The 24124-nt window shown below is 40.8% G+C and overlaps 2 protein-coding genes and 2 non-coding genes across 4 annotated transcripts; 3 read left to right on the forward strand and 1 right to left on the reverse strand.

Moving 5' to 3' along the window:
- Positions 1-4652: 4652 nt before the first annotated feature.
- On the forward strand, positions 4653-4724 carry TRNAP-CGG (transfer RNA proline (anticodon CGG)). The gene has a single exon. It is a non-coding gene; the product is annotated as a tRNA-Pro (tRNA).
- Positions 4725-11714: 6990 nt separating this feature from the next.
- On the forward strand, positions 11715-11796 carry TRNAS-GCU (transfer RNA serine (anticodon GCU)). The gene has a single exon. It is a non-coding gene; the product is annotated as a tRNA-Ser (tRNA).
- Positions 11797-22145: 10349 nt separating this feature from the next.
- LOC128055207 (histone H2B type 1-J) lies at positions 22146-22526 on the reverse strand. The gene has a single exon (XM_052647620.1). The coding sequence runs from the start codon at positions 22524-22526 to the stop codon at positions 22146-22148; it is 381 nt and encodes a 126-aa protein (XP_052503580.1).
- A 319-nt stretch (positions 22527-22845) lies between these two features.
- Positions 22846-23238, forward strand: LOC128055195 (histone H2A type 1). The gene has a single exon (XM_052647606.1). The coding sequence runs from the start codon at positions 22846-22848 to the stop codon at positions 23236-23238; it is 393 nt and encodes a 130-aa protein (XP_052503566.1).
- The last annotated feature ends 886 nt before the right edge of the window (positions 23239-24124 follow it).

The following is a 24124-nucleotide window of genomic DNA, read 5'->3' on the forward strand; positions in this document are numbered from 1 at the left end:
GGACAGATATCTCACTGAACTTTGGGGTTATGCTGGTTCTCATACAGCAAGGCTGTGCCAAAAAACTTCAGGAGGAGTAAATCATGTTCCCAGATTGCCTTTAGTTGATCCTTAAATGCCAGCTGTAAAAGCCTTGCAAAGGTTTTTGTTTGTTCTTTTAAGAAATATATGTAACTTCTCATCTCTCCCAGCAACCAGAGTAGACATAAAAGTATCACCTGCCCAGTCCATCTTGTAAATAGCAAAGAAAAAAATCCTCATTCCGAAAACTGCTATGGATGTCTCAAAGTGGGGTGCCTGTCAAGTAGCTACTTAATCAGAAACAGAGAAAGAGGAAATGTAAATTTTTCAGAGTTTATTGTGTCTCTTGAAAGATGACACCTGTTTCTTATTGGAGCTGATAACATTAATGGGAATCTTGAATTTCAAATCAACCCATTTATTTGAGGAGATACTGAGGTCCCTAATAAAAATATCATTCAACATGGGTTGACTTGAGTTCTCAGGTCATCAGCTTTTTAAATTCATAGAGAAGAAGAATCTCCTCAAGTGTCCCTCCTAATTGTCCCCTAACTTCTTCTGCATCATTAACACACACTTTCACAATGATAATTCCATGCTTCATATGATTATTTACTTATAAACTGTTTATTTAATATTATTTTATAGGCACAAAGCCTGGTGATTTAGATAATAGGCAGTGAGTGAAATACCAATAACCTCAGATATGCAGATGACACCACTCTTATGGCAGAAAGTGAAGAACTAAAGAGCCTCTTGATGAAAGTGAAAGAGGAGAGTGAAAAAGTTGGCTTAAAGCTCAACGTTCAGAAAACTAAGATCATGGCATCCAGTCCCATCACTTCATGGCAAATAGATGGGGAAACAGTGGAAACAGTGGCTGACTTTATTTTTCTGGGCTCCAAAATCACTGCAGATGGTGACTGCAGCCATGAAATGAAAAGATGCTTACTCCTTGGAAGGAAAGTTATGACCAACCTAGACAGCATATTAGAAAGCAGAAATATTACTTTGGCAACAAAGGTCTGTCTAGTCAAGACTATGGTTTTTCCACTGGTCATGTATGGATGTGAGAGTTGGACTATAAAGAAAGCTGAGTGCCGAAGAATTGATGCTTTTGAACTGTGGTGTTGGAGAAGACTCTTGAGAGTCCCTTTGACTGCAAGGAGATCCAACCAGTCCATCCTAGGGGAGATCGGTCCTGGGTGTTCATTGGAAGGACTGATGTTGAAGCTGAAACTCCAGTACTTTGGCCACCTGATGCGAAGAGCTGACTCATTGGAAAAGACCCTGATGCTGGGAAAGATTGAGGGCATGAGGAGAAGGGGATGACAGAGGATGAGATGGTTGGATGGCATCATCGACTCAATGGACATGGGTTTGGGTGTACTCCGGGAGTTGGTGATGGACAGGGAGGCCTGGTGCGTTATGGTTCATGGGGTCACAAAGAGTTGGACACGACTGAGCAACTGAACTGAACTGAACTGAGTAAGTTACCCATGTAGTTTATATATCCAGGCCTCACACTTAAGTGGAGGGTGAAAAACAAGAAGCAACGGCATCACAGTTCAATGAGTTCAGTGAGAGCTTATTACGCAAGGGAAGTCTAAGCTAGTGTCTTAATCTGTTCAGGCAGCTATAAAAGAACATCATAGACTGGGTAGTTTAAATCACGTGTATGTGGTTGTGTGAAACATTCAGAAGGTAATGGTCATAGAATCAGGTATATTGTGTAGTGTGGGAGAGAAATAATGTGCTGGACATGTAGATATTGGAGTCATCACCTTCTATAAATCAACTGAGAGAGCAGAAAAATAAAGTGACAAACAGAAAGGGCACGAATTGAAAAGAATGCATAAACAGAACCATGTACTTTTACTCTTCACTGTTCCAGCTGTTCTTTTCCTTTTTAGTAAACCAGAAAGAAGCCACAGACATGAGATACATCATCCTTATATATTTGTTTTTTCCAAAAGGTTTCTCCTGGGACTGTCCATGAAATTAGAAGATGATTTGGAGTGATCTCATCCAGGGAATAGTTTTCCTATTACTATATCTGGCATTGGAGGGAACTTCTTTTTGTTTGTGGCCATGTATATGTGTCTGTCACAAGAAGAGAGAAAAAAACCTGTAGACCTTATTCTTATTCACCTGCCTTTTGCTAACACAATGACATTTTGTACCAAAGGAATCTCAGATATAATATCAGCTTTTCATTTCAGTAACTCTCCATGTGGTGGCGGTTGTAAAGCTGTGCTGTATCTGGTGAGAGTGGCTCGTGGTCTTTCAATCTGTACCGTCTGTCTCCTCAGCGTGGTTCAAGTCATCACCAGTAGTCCTAGGACTACTTTATGGAGAAAGCTCAAACCACTGACTGCATGGCAAGTTCTTCCCTATCTCCTCTTCTGGATCCTTAATTTCCTGATAAGCTCTAACTTGCTCCACTACATCACAACAGTCAATAGTATGAACAAATCTGGAAATAAACCATATGCTGAGTATTGCTGTATGCTATTGTCTAGGTAAATAATTAAGTGGCTTTTCCTTACTATCATGTCTCTGCAGGACATCTTCCAGGTTCTCATGGGCTGGAGCAGTGGGTACACGGCTTTTCATCTGTATAAGCAGTATAAATATGGCCTCTAATTTCAGAGCTCCAGATTTCCAAAACACTCCACCCCAGAAATCAGAGCTACTCAAAGTGTCCTCATTCTCATGATCTGTTTCTTTTTCTTTTATTGGACAGATTCCATTTTTTCCTCCTATTTAGGTTTGTTCTTGATTAAATAATAACATATTATCAAATATTAAAATATTTCTAACATTTGGCTATGCTAGTCTCAGCCTCTTCGTGTTGATCAGCAGGAATGTCTACCTAGCTAACTGCTAGCACACTGGAAAACTGGGAAAACTGCTTTTTATATGGATTCCTCTAATAACTAAAGTAAGATTATTTAGTCACTTTTATTTTGCCCAGAAAAAATTCTGTCCAGAATAAATTAGAGGCTAAGACTTGTAATAAAGATAAAGGACACAGTTTTGTGATGTTAGGTTCGTTAACAGGATGACTCAATCCATTATTTTAAAGTATTTAAGTTCTGAAAAAGCCTTAAAATATGCATCTGGGAGGTTTGAATTTTTCTTTTTTTCCCTCTCACTTTCTATCACTCAATTTTGAAGCTGTTACCTAACACAGTAGGCTGGGGAGAAGAGAAAATTGGGTGCATTTCTCAAAGGATAATCAAAATAAAAATCAAGAAATACAGAATGAGAGTGAGGGTGGAAAGTAAACCACTTCCTTGTAATTTCATCCTGTTGTAGTCACTGCCTGTCCCACGGAATTCATGGAACCTTCAATGGTGGAAAAAAAATTCAGAGTTGTAATCTATGTGCCTACTATGCGGACTAGGACTCGAATTCTATATCCTCAGTTTAAAATGTTGATGTAATCTTGACCGAACTACAGAAACTGTAAAGTATCTTAGAATTAAAAGATAAAAGAATCTGTAACTGCCGTGTGAGTTATTTCATGTCCTTTTGAGGATTAATTCAGGCACTCTCTGATTACACACAAAACACCAGCCTTTAATGTGCACTTTGTATAAAATTTCAATTTTTATGCCTTTCAAATATATATTCCATCTTTGCTGATCAAAAGTTTCCGCATACATGGTATTATGGGTAAAGTAGAAAAACATTGGTAAGAAACTTTATTAAAAAGTTAATTGAATTGATGAACCAGCTTTCAAAGGAGCTGGCACTTCAAATTCCTTTCTCTGAATCCTTACTGAAATGCCAAAACTTTCTTCTAAAGCTAAAGATACATACAAGAGGCAGCCAAACTAAGCATTCATCTGCCAGCATTGCCTTTTTTCCAGCGAAGTCTTATGAGAAACTCAGAAAGCAGGGATGCCAATCTATAAAGAATTTGAAGACAGCTGCTTGCACCAAAGAGATCTTTGGGAATCTTTTTCTCTGTTAGATCTTTGAAGGATTTTGTTCTTAGTTCTGGCAGAATATAGAGATTTCAAAGTCATAAAACAGATGCAAAAACAATGACCTGTACTTGGGGTACAATACTGTTTTAGGGGACCACATATGAAAATAATATCTTGACAAAAATGCTTACTTATGACTAAGCAAGTTTTCAGGGGACTTGTCAAAGAAAATGTCAATTTCCTCTATGAAAGTAAAGTATAGAAAACTAATATGAATGTTACTCAAATTGTTTGTCACATCACGAAGTACATATTGAAATTTGGAATATATACTTAGACAAATTACGAATAAAATCTGAAACTAACAATATTGTGGGTCAGTTATATTTCAATTTAAAAAATATGGTTCAAAAACAGAGTACTTTCCTAATGTGACCTTTATGATGTAATCTTGTCAGTTAAGTCATAGATTAGTATACAGGTGGAACTCACTTTGTAGTGGTTACTGTATAACTGACAGGAGGAAGGATGAAAACTTTAGTAACTTGGGCCTAAATTAAAAGGTCATCATAAGACCCCCAAATGTATATTAGTTGTTATTTAAATATAGGGGGCTCATACTTGATTCCGTGTGGGGGCAAAAAAATTGATTCTGGTCCTTATATTAAACATGGGAATATGGGCCACATAAGTGGCTCGTTGGTCTAGGGGTATGATTCTCGCTTCGGGTGCGAGAGGTCCCGGGTTCAAATCCCGGACGAGCCCGTTTCCTTTTCGAACAATTCCAATAAATAATGAGGAAAAGTATTTTCTCTAATATTCTTGCCAAAATGATGGGATTTCATTGCATTGACAATGGGATTGTCTTCTGAGCAGCTGGGTACTTAGTTTCAGATCCCCTTGATTGGGAGGTATCTGGAGTGTTGATTCTAGTTTGAAGACACCCCCTCCCCTCCTCCCCGCCGCCCGCCCCTCCAGCCCCCCACCCTCGCGCCCACCCAGTTCCTGTTCTCCTGTGGATCTCTTCCCAAAAGTCAAGAACGAAGGCCTTGGGCACCTAGTTTGTGCCTACGTGTGTTTGTGCCTACGTACGTACGTGTGCGTACTTGACTGGGTGGGGCGGAGCGGGGGAGTGTGAATTACGGTCAACCAGTACCTGACTCGGAGAAGGCAATGGCAGTCCACTCCAGTACTCTTGCCTGGAAAATCCCATGGAAAAAGGAGCCGGGTAGGCTGCAGTCCATGGGGTCGCCAACAGTCGGACACGACTGAGCGACTTCACTTTCACTTTTCACTGTCATGCATTGGAGAAGGAAATGGCAACCCACTCCAGTGTTCTTGCCAGGAGAATCCCAGGGATGGGGGAGCCTGGTGGGCTGCCGTTCCTGGGGTCACACAGAGTCGGACACGACTGAAGCGACTTTGCAGCAGCAGCAGCAGCAGCAGCAGCAGCAGCAGCAGCAGTACCTCACTTCCTCTGGTAGAGATGTGGATTTGCGTTTCCACTGCTCTCTCCGACTTGAGTGATCATTCTCCCACTGGCAGCAGTTACAGGTACCTCACTGACTAAAGTAAAAGGCACTCCTAGTTGCTGCCGCCGCCTCTCCCACTATAATCAACGGTTAGGATGTAAACCTCTTTCTTTTCCTGCCTTGCACCTTGGAGCTGCACTCCCTGGTCAGAGTTTATTTACCTATTCATTGAACGAATGAATATTCAGTGAATACTACGTGTCAGCCTCTGATGGATTCCAGGGATGCGATGAGGGACCAGGAATTTTAAAAAATTTTAAAAAAAACAACAAAACAGTTTTTGTTTCTATGGGATTTAATATCGCAAGTAACTAAATTTTGCAATTACCTCGCGTCCTAAGAGGAAGTGTAGAATTCCCACAGCACAAATACCCAGAGCCCACCTCTAGATTTCCGGGGAATATTGCCGGCCACAGTTTGTCCACCAGGAGAGAAAAACCAAGAAGAGAAATCACTAACACTTGGAAGTTCGAGGGCTTCTCTACCCCAAACCTGGAAACTTGCCATACCTTCTCCTTGACCCCAGGAAAACCTCTCAATTTGAAACTGTTGAAAACGTTCAGGTGAATTGATTAATGAAATTTGAAAGATGAAGAAGATGGAGAGGGAAGGTATTAATCCAGCTACTTTGCTCATGCTAGCTAAATTAAGATAAATCCTCAGGATAACCATCTTATGTGGTCGAAACTTAGAGTGAACACAGACACAAATCACCACAGTTTCTTCCTTGCTTCTTGATAACTTAAGAGACTCACCTGCCCTGCTCATCTTGATATTCAGAAATATTATCTCTCTTTTTTTTTTTTTACCTCTCCTTGTTATTTTTTGTCTTTCCTTGATCAATTTTGGGAACCCAATAAGTATGAAGGTACATGTTTGGAGAAGGGTTTCCTCCAACCTCTGTCCTTTAAGAATTTTCTCAGAATTCAAGAAGTCAGTTTTACATCATCTAAGCAGATTAAATTATCCTTTTTCAAGGGATTTTACTATCCCAAGAAGGATGAGTTAAAGATATTGCCTGATAGTAAATTATCACTTGTAAAGTGATCTTTATAAGTGAAGCCCACAGTCAATAAACTAGACTCATAATCTCATTTTCAGTCATTTTTAGGGCCTAATTTTATCTGCAGACCAGCAATCAAAGATCACTAGAAATCTAAAGTGAATATCTAATATGAAAGACAGAGATGAACGTGAACTAAAAAAATAGAGGAAAATATCATGCAGAGAGGAGAAAAAAAATCTAAGGCATGTTATTACATCTATTCTTGTTTTAAAAGAGGCTGCTGTTCAACAAGGTAGCTCTTAGGTACAGAAATCTCAAAGTTGAAATTGTGGGAGTAGACATGAAAAGCTTAATAGAATAGTTGAAATAAAATGTAAAGGACATTTTCCAGAATGTGGAGTAATAATATAAGGGCACTCCTTCATATTTATCCAAATGAGCTGAAAATCTACATCCACAAAAAAAACCTGCACATGAATTTTTAAAGCAACTTTATTCATAATTGTCAATACTTGAAAGCAACCAAAATGCCCTTCAATAAATTAAGGAATAAACAAACCATGGTACATCCATACAATGGAATATTACTAATAAGAAGAAATAAGGTATCAGGTCACAAAAAGACATGCAGGAAACTTAAAAAACATATTACTAAGTGAAAGAAGCCAATTTGAAAAGGCTGCATACTGTGTGATTCCAACTATATGACTTTCTGGGAGAAGTAAAGATATAGAAACAATAAAAATATCAGTAGTTCTAGAGGAGGTATGGATGAAGATGTGGAACACAGGGCAATATAACTATTCTGTGCAATACTGTAATGATGGATACATGTCATTATACATTTGTCAAACCCAAAGAATGTCTAAAGTGAAGGGTAAACCCCTTAGCATGAAGAATGTTAATATGGGGTCGCAAAGAGTCGGACTCAACTGAGCGGCTGAACTGAACTGAACTGATTGGTTCATCAGTTGTAACAAATGTACCAAATAATATACAATGTAAATCATAGGAGAAGCTGTGGGGGACAATAGGAGGTATGTGTGGACTCTGTACTTTTGTATTAATTTTTCTGTACACCTAGAACTGCCTAAAAAATAGTCTATTAAAAATATAAACAGATTGTAACTAGGAGAGAATAATACTTTTGAAAAGTAGAAAAAACATATCGGAGGTTTAAAATCCAAGTATAAAAAATTCTAGGGAAAAAAAGGTAAAGCAAGAGAATACAGAACACGTAAGTGAGAAAACTAACAAAAAAGTAAAGTTAATTTCTCAAACTGAAATAGATGATTTTTCCAAATTTAATGATGTAATAGAGCTCCCAGAACAGTGAATGAAAATAGACACACACACAGGCATATCTTTCAGACATTTTAGTACAGTGAAGACAAAGAAATCATCTTGAAAGAAAGAAAAAGTAATTACAAATGAAACACAGTAATTAGAATGACTTTGTAATTCTCAAAAGCAATACTGAAATCTAGAAGAAAATGGAGAACTCTTTCAAAATCCTGAAAGAAAATATTCCCTAGAATTCCATACACAACCAAACATTTAAGCACGTATACAAGAAATATAAAAGATATTCTCCAACACCAAAATATGAAAAAATCTTATCTCCAATGAAATCTTTCTCAGGAAGACATCAGGATGAAAACTGTGTAGCTATAAACTGTATAGCTAGTACAGAAAACACCCAATTTCTTTTTTTGTCAAAGCTTTTATAGTTATTTGTGGTAATTTGAGAAAAAACTGTAATGTTCAGGAAACAAAAATATCATGAGAGACCAGTGAATGGTATTTTCCAATCATAATATATGAACAGTGATACTAATTCAATAAATATTATGATATAAGTAAATTCAGAAGAAAAATCAGTAGTAAGGGTGTCTGTATATGGTGATATTTAAGGCAAGGAAAGAGAAATGAATCTTTTTTTATTTAAGAAATAATAGAAAATACTAAACTGAAAAAAAATTTTTTAAGTAGAAATAAAAGCATCTGTATTAATTAAAACACAATTTGGTCTCTGTGACAAAGACCCCAATGAACTGTACATTAAAGGAAACAGAAAAAAAAGAAAAATAGCGTTGTCATGTCCGACTCTTGCAATCCCATGAACTGTCAGTCCCCTCTGTCCATGGGATTCTCCAAGCAAGAATACTGAAGTGGGTTGCCATTTCCTTCTCCAGGGGGTCCTCCTGACCCAGGAATTGAATCCAGGTCTCCCACATTGCTTTATCCAACTGAGCTACACAGGAAGCCCTCATGATCTCTCATGTAACAGTCTGAAGGTATAATCAATCCCAGAGTGATATTTTAGCTCTAGGGTATTGGTTCTAATCTTCTATCTCATGGTTCCCTCCTTCCTATGGGTTACTGTTTCCAATCTCTTTATATTTCATGACACCTTCATTCCTATAATGCTGCCTTTTCCAGTAAGCAGATACAGTCAAAAGAGAGAAATGAATGGTATTTATTTCCTCTTCTGAACATAACTTGAAAGCTTTACATCCGCTTTATCTCTAATGCCCTGGTTTAGAAATTGGCCCCATGACCACGCATCAGGGAAAGTGGTGCACTGTAATTTTTTCATGGATGGCTATGAACGCTACCAAATTTCCATTTCTTGGAAGTAAAGAACAAATACTGATGGTAACTAGCCATCTCTGCCATAGCATGATATTTGGAAACATGCTGGTAAAACAAAAACAACACAAACAAAAAGCCAAATGACTGAAAATCTTTGCCTCCACCAAAGGGGGAAGAGAACCACTTTCTAACACACACATATTTCTGAAGTACTTGAGATTTTGAAACGTGTGGTTAACTTTAATTTAAACATTTTAACTTAAAAAAAAAATAAGCTTCAAGCTGAGAACCAAGGGTGGATGAAAAAATTTATCCAGGTTCAAATGAAAAAGGGCAAGAGGACTCTATGAGGGAAGATGTCTTGTTGGGAGAAAGGGGAAATAAAATTTTTCTTGATACAAAATAGTGAATTGGACTGAGCATGAAAAATAAGGTGGAGGGATATGGGTTAAATTGAGGTGAAGATCCAGGCAGAACAATGCAGCCTACATTAAAATATAAGGAGTTTTCAAAAAATGTTTTAAATTTATTTATTTCTACTCGAAGGATAGTTGTTTTACAATACTGTGTTGGTTTCTGCCATAATCTATATGAGTCAGCCATAGGTATGTCCCCTACCTCTTGTCCCTTCCTCCCAGCCCCACCCCCCAATTTTATTTTTTTTCTAAAGGACTTTTCCAAGCAAGAAGAGAGATTGGTTCTCTGGGACAAGTTAAGGATGGTTTTCGCTGAAGAAAATGTTAGAGCAACCTAAGGTAGTGTCCTCATGAAATGGAGTAGGACCATACGATGGTTGCCCCACACACCCCTCTCCATGTCTTCTGCCTGCCTTTTGCCAGTGAAAACTTAGTCAAAGGATAATAAGTTTAATCAGAGAAGTGACAAATGCTGAAACAAAGGAGACTAAATAATAACAATGCAGTCATTAAGCATAGTTAAGGACCTTTCCTCAAAGGCTATAGATAATATTCTGAGCCATGTCCCGTGAGCTGTCTTATAGATACCAAAACACCAGGTGGAGAAGTTAACTACGTGATGGCCAGACTGTACCCAGGATATGAGCTGCCACAATTCTGAGAGCTGACCGCAAAGAAATGGGAACAAGTGCACCCTGGAACTGAAGAGTAACTGTACCTAAAACAACCAGGATGATGCTGGTCAGACCACTGATGACGAATTTCAAGGTAACTGTTAGAGATGACTGTGCTGTTTCTGCATGTAGCTCCTCCACCAAGGACTCTGTCTATAAAAGCTTTCATCCCCTGCTTGTGGTGGGGGAAGAGCGGGGAGTCGGCCTGTGGACACATGTCCGCCACCTCTACGCTCAGTTACCAGCGTCTGAAATAAAACAAACTTTCCTTTCCACCAACCTGGCCTGTTTACTAGCTTTTGAGCAGTAAGCTGCTGGACCGCACCCCGCTCCCCCATGCACCTTTAGGTAACACACTATGAGTGTGAAAATGAAGCAGGAATCTCTTCCTACAGGATTTCTTCCATGTTTGCTGTTGTTCATCCTGTGATTGATTTACTTAATCTTCACAAGAAAAATCTTCATGACCAACTTACATTCTCAGATTTATTGATGTTTCCTGACCAGCCTCTCATGTGCTTCAGCACACCAGCCACAGTGATTTCCAACAGTTTTCTTGATATTCCTCACCTTTGAACATACCCCTTCCTCAGTCTGGGACATCCTCATTTTTCTCACCTCTAGAAAATTTCTCACCACAAGGCTCACCTTCAGTATTACCATCTTTTCTCAGGCATTTATGATTCATTATAATTAGTCTGTACTCATGTTCATTCATGTGTATGTTACTCATTCCATGAAACAACCAAACCAATCAAAACTCCCCAAAACAGCTAAAAGAGGTTTTTTCACTCTTTCCCAGAAACATTTTTTCAACTCATTTTAAAAAATGAGTCACTTAACATTTTTAGCACTGCACCCCTTGTAAGAGCAAATGAAAACTGGGAAACATTTCCTCTAGAAAACCATTCAAGAAACACACGGGTATTTGGAAGGAAAACAGAGTTAATGGTTCCTCTGATGCGGATGATCTGAGAGGAGAACCCCAAGAATTAAGGATTCTTTTCTACACAATTCACCCTAAAGTACTGCAAAAGGGACAATAACATTGAATAGAAATTGAGCCCTAGTCAGAGTTCATCGTTTAATTTTCCAAATTACTTTATTAACCCCGCGTTAGGAGTCCACATTCGCCAGCTTCCCTGACAACGACTCCAGGGGAACTGGTTTTGGGAACCTCTGCTCCCTGCGGTCTTTTCGGCTGCGCTCTGGGGGTGCTGGACCAGGCTCCCCGGACGCGAGACAGTGACAGCAAGCTCGGACTTGATGCTGAGGTGCCCCTGCCCGCAGCGGGAGAAAACGAATGAAGGTCCACGCAAATGTGTTTCTACCAAGTCTCCTGTGAGCGCTAAGCTTGGGTTTTGTTTTTTTTTCCCCCGTCGCAGTTTTTCCAATCCAGTTCTTTGTCCATTCGTGTGAAAACGGGCCACCTCCACGTCTCCCAGCCATCTCCTAACCGTCTTTCTCTCTGAAATAGTGAGTTCCCGAGTATGAACTCTGAAATAAACCTTGCCAAATACCTGAAGTGTGAAGACGAGGTGGCCGAGTGGTTAAGGCGATGGACTGCTAATCCATTGTGCTCTGCACGCGTGGGTTCGAATCCCACCTTCGTCGACTTGGCATTTTTAGTAAGGAGAAAGGAAGATCACCTACCCAGATCCAAAGTTTGAATTTACTTACGAGAAAGCTGCTCTTACTTCCCTACTCACAACTGTTACAGTGATACGTGCGGATTTTCCTAGTTTCCTTCAGGGAAATGGAGGAAGAGATAAGTAAAAGACAAAGCTGGTAGAAACTGGAATCTGGTCTCTCCAGTCCCTCATTTTAAAAGTTATTACTCCAATGAGCAATAAAATAAGTTTATCAACAGATATAGTCAGCAGAACAAGCAGACCAAGGCAGAATTTGAATTAGATTCTCAAGAACAAATCTACTGACCAAAATTGAAGAAATGTATAGCACGGAAGCAGAGACATTACTTTGCTGACTAAGGTCCGTCTAGTCAAGGCTATGGTTTTTCCAGTGGTCATGTATGGATGTGAGAGTTGGATGGTGAAGAAGGCTGAGCGCCGAAGAATTGATGCTTTTGAACTGTGATGTTGGAGAAGACTCTTGAGAGTCCCTTGGACTGCAAGGAGATCCAACCAGTCCATTCTGAAGGAGATCAGCCCTGGGATTTCTTTGGAAGGAATGATGGTGAAGCTGAAACTCCAGTACTTTGGCCACCTCATGTGAAGAGTTGACTCATTGGAAAAGACTCTGATGCTGGGAGGGATTGGGGGCAGGAGGAGAAGGGGACGACTGAGGCTGAGATGGCTGGATGGCATCACTGACTGGGTGGACGTGAGTCTGAGTGAACTCCGGGAGATGGTGATGGACAGGGAGGCCTGGTGTGCTGCGATTTATGGGGTCGCAAAGAGTCGGACAAGACTGAGCGACTGAACCGAACTGAACTGATAGCACTGAAGAGATGAGAACATGAGTTAAAAGATAAAGGAATTTGGAGGTAACTTACTGTCAGATGACAACCACACAAACCACTTTCTAAGAGGCCACATTCAGTATGCTGCTTGAGGGTGGAACCAAGAATCGGTTGCTGAAGAGTGACTGGATTGGATATTTCCAAATTGTGCCCCTGAGAACTTGAAAATGAAGACACCCTGTGTAAAGGCCACATGAAAAGAAGCATCATTTAGAGACTGTCAGAATCCCAGGATTTGGTAGGGGAAATGGTTGGGAAAGTCTGGGTAGAGTGACTTGCAGGACTCCATCTGAGACTTTCAATGAATTGAAGGTTGTATCATAAAGCAACAATAAAGTCATATTTTACCCCATTGGGAGATTAAAATTTGTTCTTTGTGGTAATAGACATGACACACGTGTTTTTCACTCTACCACGTTGCAGCTAAAGTACCCCAAACTGAAAGAAAGGGTGTCCTCTTTCCCTGACGTACTCATTTAATCTTCTTGGCCTGCTAAGTGATATCCTTGACTATACGTAAGGTGAGACTCTCATAAGCCACAGAATAGATATCAGACAAGTTTTCCTGGGTGTACTTCCCAGGCTCTAATTCATTTCCACTGGTGAGTTAGAGTTCTTGTTCCTTACTTGTAGGCTTTTCATAACTAACTTTAAAAAGATATATTGCAGTTTTGCTTTTTCCTATTATATTTTGACCCAAGAAATGAATTTTTACTTTTATTTTTAAAATAGCTTTATTAAAGTATAACTGGTATATGATGAACTGCATATATTTACAGGGTACATTTTAATGAATTTTGACATATATATACACATACCATGACCCCAATCAAGACAGTGAACTTATCTGTTGTCCCTGAAATCTCACTGTCCCTTTTAGTACTTCTTTTCTTCTCTCCCCTGTGCTGAGTTTTGAATCACATTTCTTTAGCTGTGTCAGAAAGATTGCAAGGTGGTGTAACTAGAGGTGCAGAAATCAGAAGTTATTCAAACATGGAAGGGCCCCAGATGCCAGACTATGTACCTTCTATCAGCCTCTAAAGTCAGAGGTGGCCTATATATGACACAGCATTTCCTCTACAGTACTATTTGCCACGAATGGATGAAGAAATAAGTGAAAAGGAAAAGAATGTGCAGGAATAATCTACAAGATTTGGCAAGTCCTTGGAGTTTGGATATGTATTTAACTGGTGAAGAAATCCTCAAATCTGTAAATATATATATGAGAACTGGCAAGCACATGTGAAGAAGGAATGTGGAGAGAACATGAGGTGGATGAAAGAACACGCATTTTAGAGTAAAAATAAAAGTCTGCTTTCCACTAGTGGCTTTGCCAGTTAGCCATGTGACTTGAAGAAGCTATTTCCCCTGAGCCTCAGCTTCACATCTTAAATGAGGATAATGATATGTGTTCATGAAAAGTTAAACTGGACTCAATAAAACAATGTGAGTGATTCACTTTTTATCTTTCCCTGATCTAGTCCTGAATCAGTTCAGTTCAGTTCAGTCACTCAGTCATGTCCAACTCTTTGCGAGCACGCCAAGCCTCCCTATCCATCACCAACTCCCGGAGTTTACCCAGACTCATGTACATAGAGTCGGTGATGCCATCCAGCCATCTCATCCTCTGTCGTCCCCTTCTCCTCCTGCCCCCAACCCCTCCCAGCATCAGGGTCTTTTCCAATGAATCAACTCTTCACATGAGGTGGCCAAAGTATTAGAGTTTCAGCTTCAGCATCAGTCCTTCCAATGAACAGATAGTGGCAATTATTGCTCAGGTCCTTTTGGTCGTATTTCAAAAAGTATCTCACGTCATTTGTTTACAAGTGCAGATTTAAAGTAAGAAGGAGTTTAGGCTGGAGACAAATTCAAAGTAATTCATTCCTTCATTGGTTGGACTACATGGAATACTCCATCTAATATGGCCAGGGAGGAGACTATGGGTAGTGAAAAAAGGATGACTGAAATTTCAGAAGGTAAGAAACTTGGAGAAAATGAGAGCTGGTGAAGGAAAAAAAAAAAAAAACAACAACTAGCCAAAGACAAACACAACTGTCCTCAGTCAAAAGTCCACCAGGTTCTACTGCTAGATGAGCATGGGATGTCATCTACAGCACCACCCTCTAACGTTGGGTTCCTCCAACTGTAGGGGTAAAATGGAAGTCTTGTTGACCCATGTGGAGAATTCCTTAGACACTGGTGGTGTTTCTCTTCTGAGAGAAACATTAATCCAGTAAACAGTACTCTGAAAAGAGGTGGATTTGTCATTTCCTGTTAACCGAAACCCTGAAGCCAGCAAGGGTGCATGTCTTTCCTGACAGAATGGAGATTCAGAGAAGACAGAATATCTTGAAGTAACTCAATATGACATTTCCCTTTTTTTTGGCATATAAAAATAAAATAATGTATGTAATAGCAATCATTAATAAGCAAAATTCATGAAGAAGGAGAAACCTGAATTTTTAACAAAACCTAAGGTGTTTTTTTTTTTTTTTGAAGGGGAAGAAAACTGGAAGTTCAACCAGAAGAAGCGCTCGGAGAGTGGCAGGAAGTGGAGACAATTTGTTTTGTTTTTCCGCTGAATCATCCACCCAAGAAAGTAAAGTCTTTGAGGTCTCCCATAACAACAGGGGAGAATATTACTCCATCCATTTATTTAGAGATATACTGTGTGCCAGGCACTGTTCTAGAAGCTGGGGGATACAATCATGATCAAAGTAGACTAAAACAGAGAAATTCAGCTCTCAGTTGACTTACATTCTGGTGAAGAGGATGGTATGGTGAGGATAAGTCAAGTATACAGCATGTCAGATCTTGATACATATTATGAAGAACAGTAAGTAGGAATTGGAAATTTGCTTGGGGTGGCTCAGATAGAAAGATGACATTCAAAGAATGCCTCACCAACAGGACAAATACCTGTGTTAGGACTTCAATGTCCCTTCCTTACCAAGCACAGTGGTCCCATTCCAGGAAGGGAACACGAATTCAGCCACCCCACAACTCTCCTGACCAGGTTCAGCTCCTGAGCAGCTTGTCAAGAGACCCATGCTTCCTCTCAAATGAGCATCAGGCTTATTTTCAGGGAAGATGCAGCCAGTGTAATAACAGCTTTGGCCTCTGATTACCCTCCTCAGGTCACTGGTTCAAGTGCACCTGCTGAGAAGTCTTAGCTACTCTACTTACTAATAGGAAAGAATTCCAGGCTAGATAATGAGAAAATCAGGGGCAGAACTTGAGAGGAATATAGCCATTGGCCATTTGAGTTAAAGGGGACATAGAGAATCCACATTTATATATTTGCGTTTGTATAAAGAAATTCCAGACAGGAACATAAGAAACTAATAACGTGGTTCTTTGTTATTGATGAGAGGACTTGGTCAGATGAGAACTGTGTTTGAAGTAGTATTGTTCCTTGTATTTTTACATACACAGTTATTAAAGTCTAGCAATGGACTGCCTAACAGAAACCACAGAATAAAATATTAACTGTATTATCTTAAAGGGCCATAAGATGGCGAGAGCGTTTCTTGATTGTCGAGCCTGTGCGCGGGAAGAAGAGGACCACTGCTGCTATGAACTCCCCTGTGCAAACCGCCTCTCTCCTGGTTTCCTTAGTTCAGTCTCCAGAATTTCTCTTCACCAACAGTTGATTCCTCTCATTATCACTCCTTATTGACTGGAAGAGAATTATGTTCGTTAGTTGGGCCAGCTTTTTAAAGAAACATTTTTTGGGGAAAGGGGAAGGGAGGCAGGGAAGAGACGCATTGATATATACACAGAAGTTGACAGACTGAGAACAAGGTACTTCCAAGTGCCCATCAGGCAAAGCTTCAACAATTAACCAACACCCCTTGTGTTGTTTCTTTATCCACCCACCGGGTACACTGTGGGGGAGGGTTACAGTGTATAGGAATCATAAACATGTTTCAATCATGAATATTTCAAACATCCCAACAGATACAGAATTAAACAAAATACAAGATTTTCTCTCCAATGAAAAATTTTAAATGATTTGTAACATCATCCAATAACTAGTACTAGAAAAAAAATCTTCAATTGCCTCAAATATTTTATTTTTTTACAATGATTTTTCTGATTTGCATTCCATTAGATGCTGGATGGAGTAAAGAGATAAGATGATCACTCCGGAGGTTAGGGAGACCTCCCTGCACATAAACACGCCTTGTGGGTGGGGGTGGGGTCAAAAGGGAGGGAGTGCCATCCCATAACAGCTGATGCCAAACTTTCCACAGGCCTCAGTGGTGGAATCCATCTTGAAGAAAAGATGTAAGCTCATGCTGAGGCGTGTCCTAGAACAGGTCAGATGTGTGATTAGAATCAAGGTAATTGGCCAAAGGTAAACAAAGACCTGAAAGAACTGCCCTATATAAATTAACTGCCTCTTTACTACACTCCTCATTAGGGAGGATACCCACACCCTTTCTCTCTGGGTGGGTGTTTCTATCTTGTTTTTGTCTTTAAAAAAAAAGACCAACTGTTTCTCAGTGTGCTCTCCCACTTATGCTGTGTCTCTAAATAATAAATTTAATAAATAGTAAATAATAATAAACTGTTTTTAAAGTTTTTGCCTCTTAGAGAAATAAATTTTTTAAATAGGGCAAGAGCCAGAGGAACTTTGCTTCTAGCCTCTAGCCCCTGGTGGATTTCTGGTTTTCATCCAAGCTACCCAGGTCTGGATTAAAGATTTACTGAGCATGGCCGCACCCATCAGAACAAGACCCAGTTTCCCCCACAGTCAGTCTCTCCCATCAGGAAGCTTCTATAAGCCTCTTATCCTTATCCCTCAGAGGGCAGACAGAATGAAAACCACAATCACAAAAAACTAATCAAACTGATCACATGGACCACAGCCTTGTCTAACTCAGTGAAACTATCAACCATGTCATGTAGGGTGACCCAAGACAGACAGGTCATGGTGGAGAGTTCTGACAAAACGTGGCCCACTGGAGAAGGGAATGGCAAACCACTTCAGTATTCTTCCCTTGAGACCTCAATAACAGTATGAAAAGGCAAAAAGATATGACACTGAAAGATGAATTCCCCAGGTTGGTAGATGCCCAATATGCTACTGGAGAAGAGTGGAGAACTAACTCCAGAAAGAATGAAGAGATGGAGCCAAAGCAAAAACAGTGCCCAGTTGTGGGTGTGACTGGTGATGGAAGTAAAGCCTGATGCTGTAAAGAGCAATATTGCATAGGAACCTGGAAGGTTAGGTCCATGAATCAAGATAAGTTTGAAGTGTTCAAACAAGAGATGGCGAGTGAACATCAACATTTTAGGAATCAATAAAATGGACTGAAATGAGCAAATTTAACTCAGATGACCCTTGTATCGACTACTATGGGCAAGTATCCCTTAGAAGAAATGGAGTAGCCCTCATAGTCAACAAGAATCTGTAATGCAGTTCTTGGGTGCAATCTCAAAAATGACAGAATGATCTCTGTTCATTTCCAAGGCAAACCATTCAATATCACAGTAATCCAGTCTATGCCCCAACCACTAATGCTGAAGAAGCTGAAGTTGAACAGTTCTATGAAGACCTACAAGACCTTCTAGAACTAACTCCCCCCAAAAGATATCCTTTTTATCATAGTGGACTGGAATGCAAAAGTAGGAAGTCAAGAGATACCTGGGGTAACAGGCAAATTTGGCCTTGGAGTACAAAATGAAGCAGGGCAAAGTCTAACAGTTTTGCCAAAAGAATGCCCTGATTTTAGCAAACACCCTCTTCCAACAACACAAGAGATGACTCTACACATGGACATCACCAGATGGTCAATACCAAAATCAGATTGATTATATTACTTGCAGCCAAAGATGGAGATGCTCCATGCAGTCAGCAAAAACAAGATTGGGAGCTGACTATGGCTCATATCATGAACTCCTTGTTGCACAATTCCTACTTAAATTGAAGAAAGTAGGGAAAACCACTAGACCATTCAGGTATGACCTAAATCAAATCCCTTACGATTATACAGTGAAACTGACAAATAGATTCAAGGGATTAGATCTAATAGACAGAGTGCTTGAAGAATTATGGACAAAGGTTTGTGACACTGGACAGGAGGCAGTGATCAAGGTCATCCCCAAGAAAAATAAATGGTTGTCTGAGGAGGCCTTACAAATAGCTGAGAAAAGAAGAGAAGTGAAAGGCAAAGGAGAAAAGGAAAGATATAAGCATCTGAATGCAGAGTTCCAAAGAATAGCAAGGAGAGATAAGAAAGCCTTCTTCAGCGATCAATGCAAAGAAATAGAGGGAAACAACAGAATGGGAAAGACTAGAGATCTCTTCAAGAAAATTAGAGATACCAAGGGAACATTTCATGCAAAGATGGGCACGATAAAGGACAGAAATGATATGGTCCTAACAGAAGCAGAAGATACTAAGATGAGGTGGCAAGAATACACAGAAGAACTATACAAAAAAGATCTTCATGACCTAGATAACCATGATGGTGTGATCACTGGACTAGAGCCAGACATCCTAGAATGCAAAGTCAAGTGAGCATTAGGAAGCATCACTATGAACAAAGCTAGTGGAGGTGATAGAATTCCAGTGGAGCTATTTCAAATCCTGAAAGATGATGCTGTGAAAGTGCTGCACTCAATATGCCAGCAAATTTGGAAATCTCAGCAGTGGCCACATACTGGAAAAGGTCAGTTTTCATTCCAATCCCAAAGAAAGGCAATTTCAAAGAATGTTCAAACTACCACACAATTGCACTCATCTCATATGCTAGTAAAGGAATGCTCAAAATTCTCCAAGCCAGGCTTCAACTGTAGGTGAACTGAGAACTTCTAGGTGTTCAAGCTGGATTTAGAAAAAGCAAAGGAACCAGAGATCAAATTGCCAACATCTGTTGGATCAGCAAGAGAGTTCCAGAAAAACATCCACTTCTGATTTATTGACTACACCAAAGCCTTTAACTGAGTGGATCATAACAAGCTGCGGAAAATTCTTAAAGAGATAGTAATACCAGACCACCTTACCTGCCCTCTGAGAAATCTGTATGCAGGTCAAGAAGCAACAGTTAGATCTGGACATGGAACAACAGACTGGTTCCAAATTGGGAAAGGAGTACATCAAGGCTGTATATTGTCACCCTGCTTATTTAACTAATATGCAGAGTGAATCATGCGAAATGCCAGGCTGAATAAAGCACAAGCTGGAATCAAGGTTGCTGGGACAAATGTCAATAATCTCAAATATGCAGATATGCATATTTGCAAATATACACCACTCTTATGGCAGAAAGCGAAGAGAAACTAAAAAGCCTCTTGATGAAGGTGAAAGAGGAAAGTGAAAAATCTGGCTTAAATCTCAACATTCAAAAAACTAAGATCATGGTATCCGGTCCTATCACTTGACGGTAAGTAGATGGGTAAACAATGGAAACAGGAGAGACTTTATTGGGATAGACTTTAAACAGGAGAGACTTTATTTTTGAGCTCCAAAATCACTGCAGATGGTGACTGCCGCCATGAAATTAAAAGATGCTTGCTTCTTGGAAGAAAAGCTGTGACCAATCTAGACAGCATATTAAAAAGCAGAGACATTACTTTGCCAACAAAGGTCAGTCTAGTCAAGGCTATGGTTTTTCCAGTGGTCATGTATGGACATGAGAGTTGGACCATAAAGAAAGCTGAGTGCCAAAGAATTGATGCTTTTGAATTGTGGTGTTGGAGAAGACTCTCGAGAGTCCCTTGGACTGCAAGGAGATCCAAACGGTCTATCCTAAAGGAAATCAGTCCTGAATATTCATTGGAAGGACTGATACTGAAGCTGTAACTCCAATACTTCGGCCACCTGATGTGAAGAACTGACTCCTTAGAAGAGACCCTGATGCTGGGTGAGATGGAAGGCAGGAGGAGAAGGGGATGACAGAGGATAAGATGGTTGGATGGCATCACTGATTCGATGGACCTGAGTTTGAGCAAGGCCTGGGAGTTGCTGATGGACAGGGAAGTCTGGCATCCATTTGGTTGCAGAGTCAGACACAACTGAGCAACTGAACTGAACTGAACACAGGTCTGATTCCTGGGCAGGGAACTAAGATGTCTCTTTAAGGCTGCTCACTTCTGTCTCTCAGAAATCAATATATGAGACATTATGGAGGCAGTTTCCAAATGCTGGATAAGCTGTTAGAAAAAGCTCAAAAATGGGAGGAAATTTTGGACAGGCAAAACTCAAAACTGCAGGTTGAAACATGGGTATGGTTTTGGGTCAACAAAGGGGAAGAGTACCTCTGATAGTGGATTTAACAAAACATTAATTGCTTTTAGGCATTATTACTATGCTAACTTTAGACCCATTTTAGATAAATTAGGTAATTTCATTGAAAATTACCACCTAAACCAAAAAACAAAAAACCAAACAACAAAATAAACAGCCATGGTGGACTTGTCCAAATGATTTATAAATCATGGCTTTTTACCCCAAAGGGACACATAATTTTGAACAATAATTTAGAGAAGCATTGTGAGTGCCTGGTTCTCTTTTGTGACAACCTGAATAACGCTGGTCCTCTTCACTGGTTCTAGGCAAAGTCAAAATAGGATTTAAAATACCAACCAAAGGAGTGTTACAATAGAAACTGATCTTTGTTTTAGAGGAAAGTCTGAGACAAACGGCCTCAAGTTTCTCTGCGTTCATTGAACCGCAAAAGTCGTGTTTCGTCTCTTGCTGTTTCCTATTTTATGAATATAGGGCAAAAGGAAAGCAGTATCCTAATTAGAAACAAAGCGATAGTATTTATCAGTCTGAAAATATCCATCAGGTTCCTTACTCTCCAACGAACATTTCGAGAGGAAGTGATACATCTTATTCTCGAAAGGGACTAAGCGCTAAGAAAGACGGAAAAATGAAAAGCAGGATGAACTAGCCGAAAATGTTTATTCAAGGAGCTTGTGAGTGCCTGGGCTGGGCGGCAGTTAGTCGGTTTGTCCCGCGCTCGGAAACCAGTGGTTCCTTCCCCGATGCCGGCAACAAATCAGGACCTGGGAGGAAGGGCTGGCGCTCACCCGCCAAATTTAAACTTCCCGCCTAACCTCTGCACCCAGGCAGGACTCAAAACTCCTTGTCCCAGACCGGCGACTAGGAAGTATTTGTGTCATGAACTAAAGTTCTCTCTTACTTAACCCTAATGGCTATCAGAACGAGTAGCAAAGCTCTTCTCACATGCAGGAAATTCCTGAGTAACAAACAGTAAAGATCAAAGCCAAGGTTACACAAGGAACTTCAGAGCTTTGCCAGGGTCAGGCAACGTTATATTACTGGATCGCGAGCTTACTGTGACAAAAACTCCTAAGACTGCTCAGGAACTGTTCTACCTCCCAGATCACATACTGTAAAGAATCACAAAGACCCAGGGCAGAAGGAGAATAAGCATCAGCTCTTTCTCTGAGAACATGGGTGGCTCTTAAAAGAGCCGTTAGAATTGTTTGCAACCGACTCAGTTTACTTGGCACTAGTGTACTTGGTGACAGCCTTGGTGCCCTCGGACACCGCATGCTTGGCCAGCTCCCCAGGCAGCAGCAGGCGCACGGCCGTCTGGATCTCCCTGGATGTGATGGTCGAGCGCTTGTTGTAATGCGCCAGGCGCGATGCCTCGCCCGCGATGCGCTCGAAAATGTCGTTTACAAAGGAGTTCATGATACCCATGGCCTTGGACGAAATGCCGGTGTCCGGGTGAACTTGCTTCAGCACCTTGTACACGTAGATAGAGTAGCTCTCCTTACGGCTGCGCTTGCGCTTCTTGCCGTCCTTTTTCTGAGCCTTGGTCACCGCCTTCTTGGAGCCCTTCTTCGGGGCCGGAGCAGATTTAGCCGGTTCAGGCATGACGAATAACAGGTCAAACAAGTTCAAGCGAAGAACACACAGAAGATACGATGACTCCTTTTTATATACAAGCTCTTATGCAAATAAGGCGATACGTTAACCTCTCAGTCTTACTGATGGCTGTTCCAGAAGACGTCATAAATTAGTTATGCCCAATTAGAACGCAAGAATACCAATTCGCATTCCCATTGGCTAAAATGAAGCCACAATCCTAGCCAATGACATGCCTTCTTTTCGCGCCTAATGAGGGTTATAAAAGAAATGCTACCCTTGTAATTTCACTCTTTTGGTAGCCGTTTGGGGTGAAGTTCGGGTTATAATGTCTGGGCGAGGTAAACAAGGCGGCAAGGCTCGTGCCAAAGCCAAGACACGCTCCTCGCGAGCTGGGCTCCAGTTCCCTGTGGGCCGTGTTCACCGGCTGCTCCGCAAGGGTAACTATGCCGAGCGGGTCGGGGCCGGCGCGCCAGTGTACCTGGCGGCGGTGCTGGAGTACCTGACGGCCGAGATTCTGGAGCTGGCGGGCAACGCGGCCCGAGACAACAAGAAGACCCGTATCATCCCGCGTCATCTGCAGCTGGCCATCCGCAACGACGAGGAGCTGAACAAGCTGCTGGGCAAAGTCACCATCGCTCAGGGCGGCGTCCTGCCCAACATCCAGGCGGTGCTGCTGCCCAAGAAGACCGAGAGCCACCACAAGGCCAAGGGCAAGTAGTTGCCTGGATTATAGTAACTCCAATGAGTCCAAACCAAAGGCTCTTTTCAGGGCCACCCATAGTTTCAGTAAAAGAGCTTGACATTTGTTAATAATGTTGGATGACAGAAAAATACAAAACTTAGTAGGAAAACTTTTGGCTTCATATAGTGGCATATATGGATTACAGGTCAAAAACCCTTAGTGTAAAATTTGGTCAGTTTAGCTCATTCTTTTTCAACTTATTTTTTTCACTAAAATTGCTTCTTCCTACGTCGAATTTTTTAGCACTTGGTCTACTAATACCTCACTCATCCTATTATTGTATGTTTAACATTCTGGTATTAACATGAAGTAGAGTGAGGTGAAGTCGCTCAGTCGTGTCCGACTCTGCGACCCCATGGCCTGTAGCCTACCAGGCTTCTCGGTCCATGGGATTTTCCAGGCAAGAATACTGGAATGGGTTACCATTTCCTTCTCCAGGAGATCTTCCCGACCCAAGGATTGAAGCCGGGTCTCCTGCATTGTAGGCAGACGCTTTACTCTCTGAGCCAGGAGACCCTTAACGTATTAACATAAGTAAGACTTATTGGAATAAATGTTGACAATATCTAGCAATCCTAGACACCGATACGGCTTATCAAAAAAGTAAAATGTTTGACTTTTAACAGGTTGTTCAGGAGCTATGTAACCCAAGTGATTTCATTCATTATTCAATTGTGTTTAATTGTGTTTATGTCTTCCAATTGTAGGGGGGAGGGGAGTTACTTTTCCGCACCCTTGTGAGTTTTTGACAGAGAGCCTGTAAGCAGATGGGTTAGGGGTTCCCCCAGAAAGAACCAGCAATGGCTTTCTCCCTCTCTCCCTCTTTTTTTGGTGTCGCCCTGCAGTTTGTGGGATCTTAATT

Source organism: Budorcas taxicolor, chromosome 11, assembly GCF_023091745.1.
Source record: "Budorcas taxicolor isolate Tak-1 chromosome 11, Takin1.1, whole genome shotgun sequence".
Classification (NCBI taxonomy): Eukaryota; Metazoa; Chordata; class Mammalia; order Artiodactyla; family Bovidae; genus Budorcas; species Budorcas taxicolor.

Excerpts from the sequence above, each read along its gene's own strand:
- LOC128055207 (XM_052647620.1), bottom strand. The coding sequence starts at position 22,526 with ATGCCTGAACCGGCTAAATCTGCTCCGGCCCCGAAGAAGGGCTCCAAG.
- LOC128055195 (XM_052647606.1), top strand. The coding sequence starts at position 22,846 with ATGTCTGGGCGAGGTAAACAAGGCGGCAAGGCTCGTGCCAAAGCCAAG.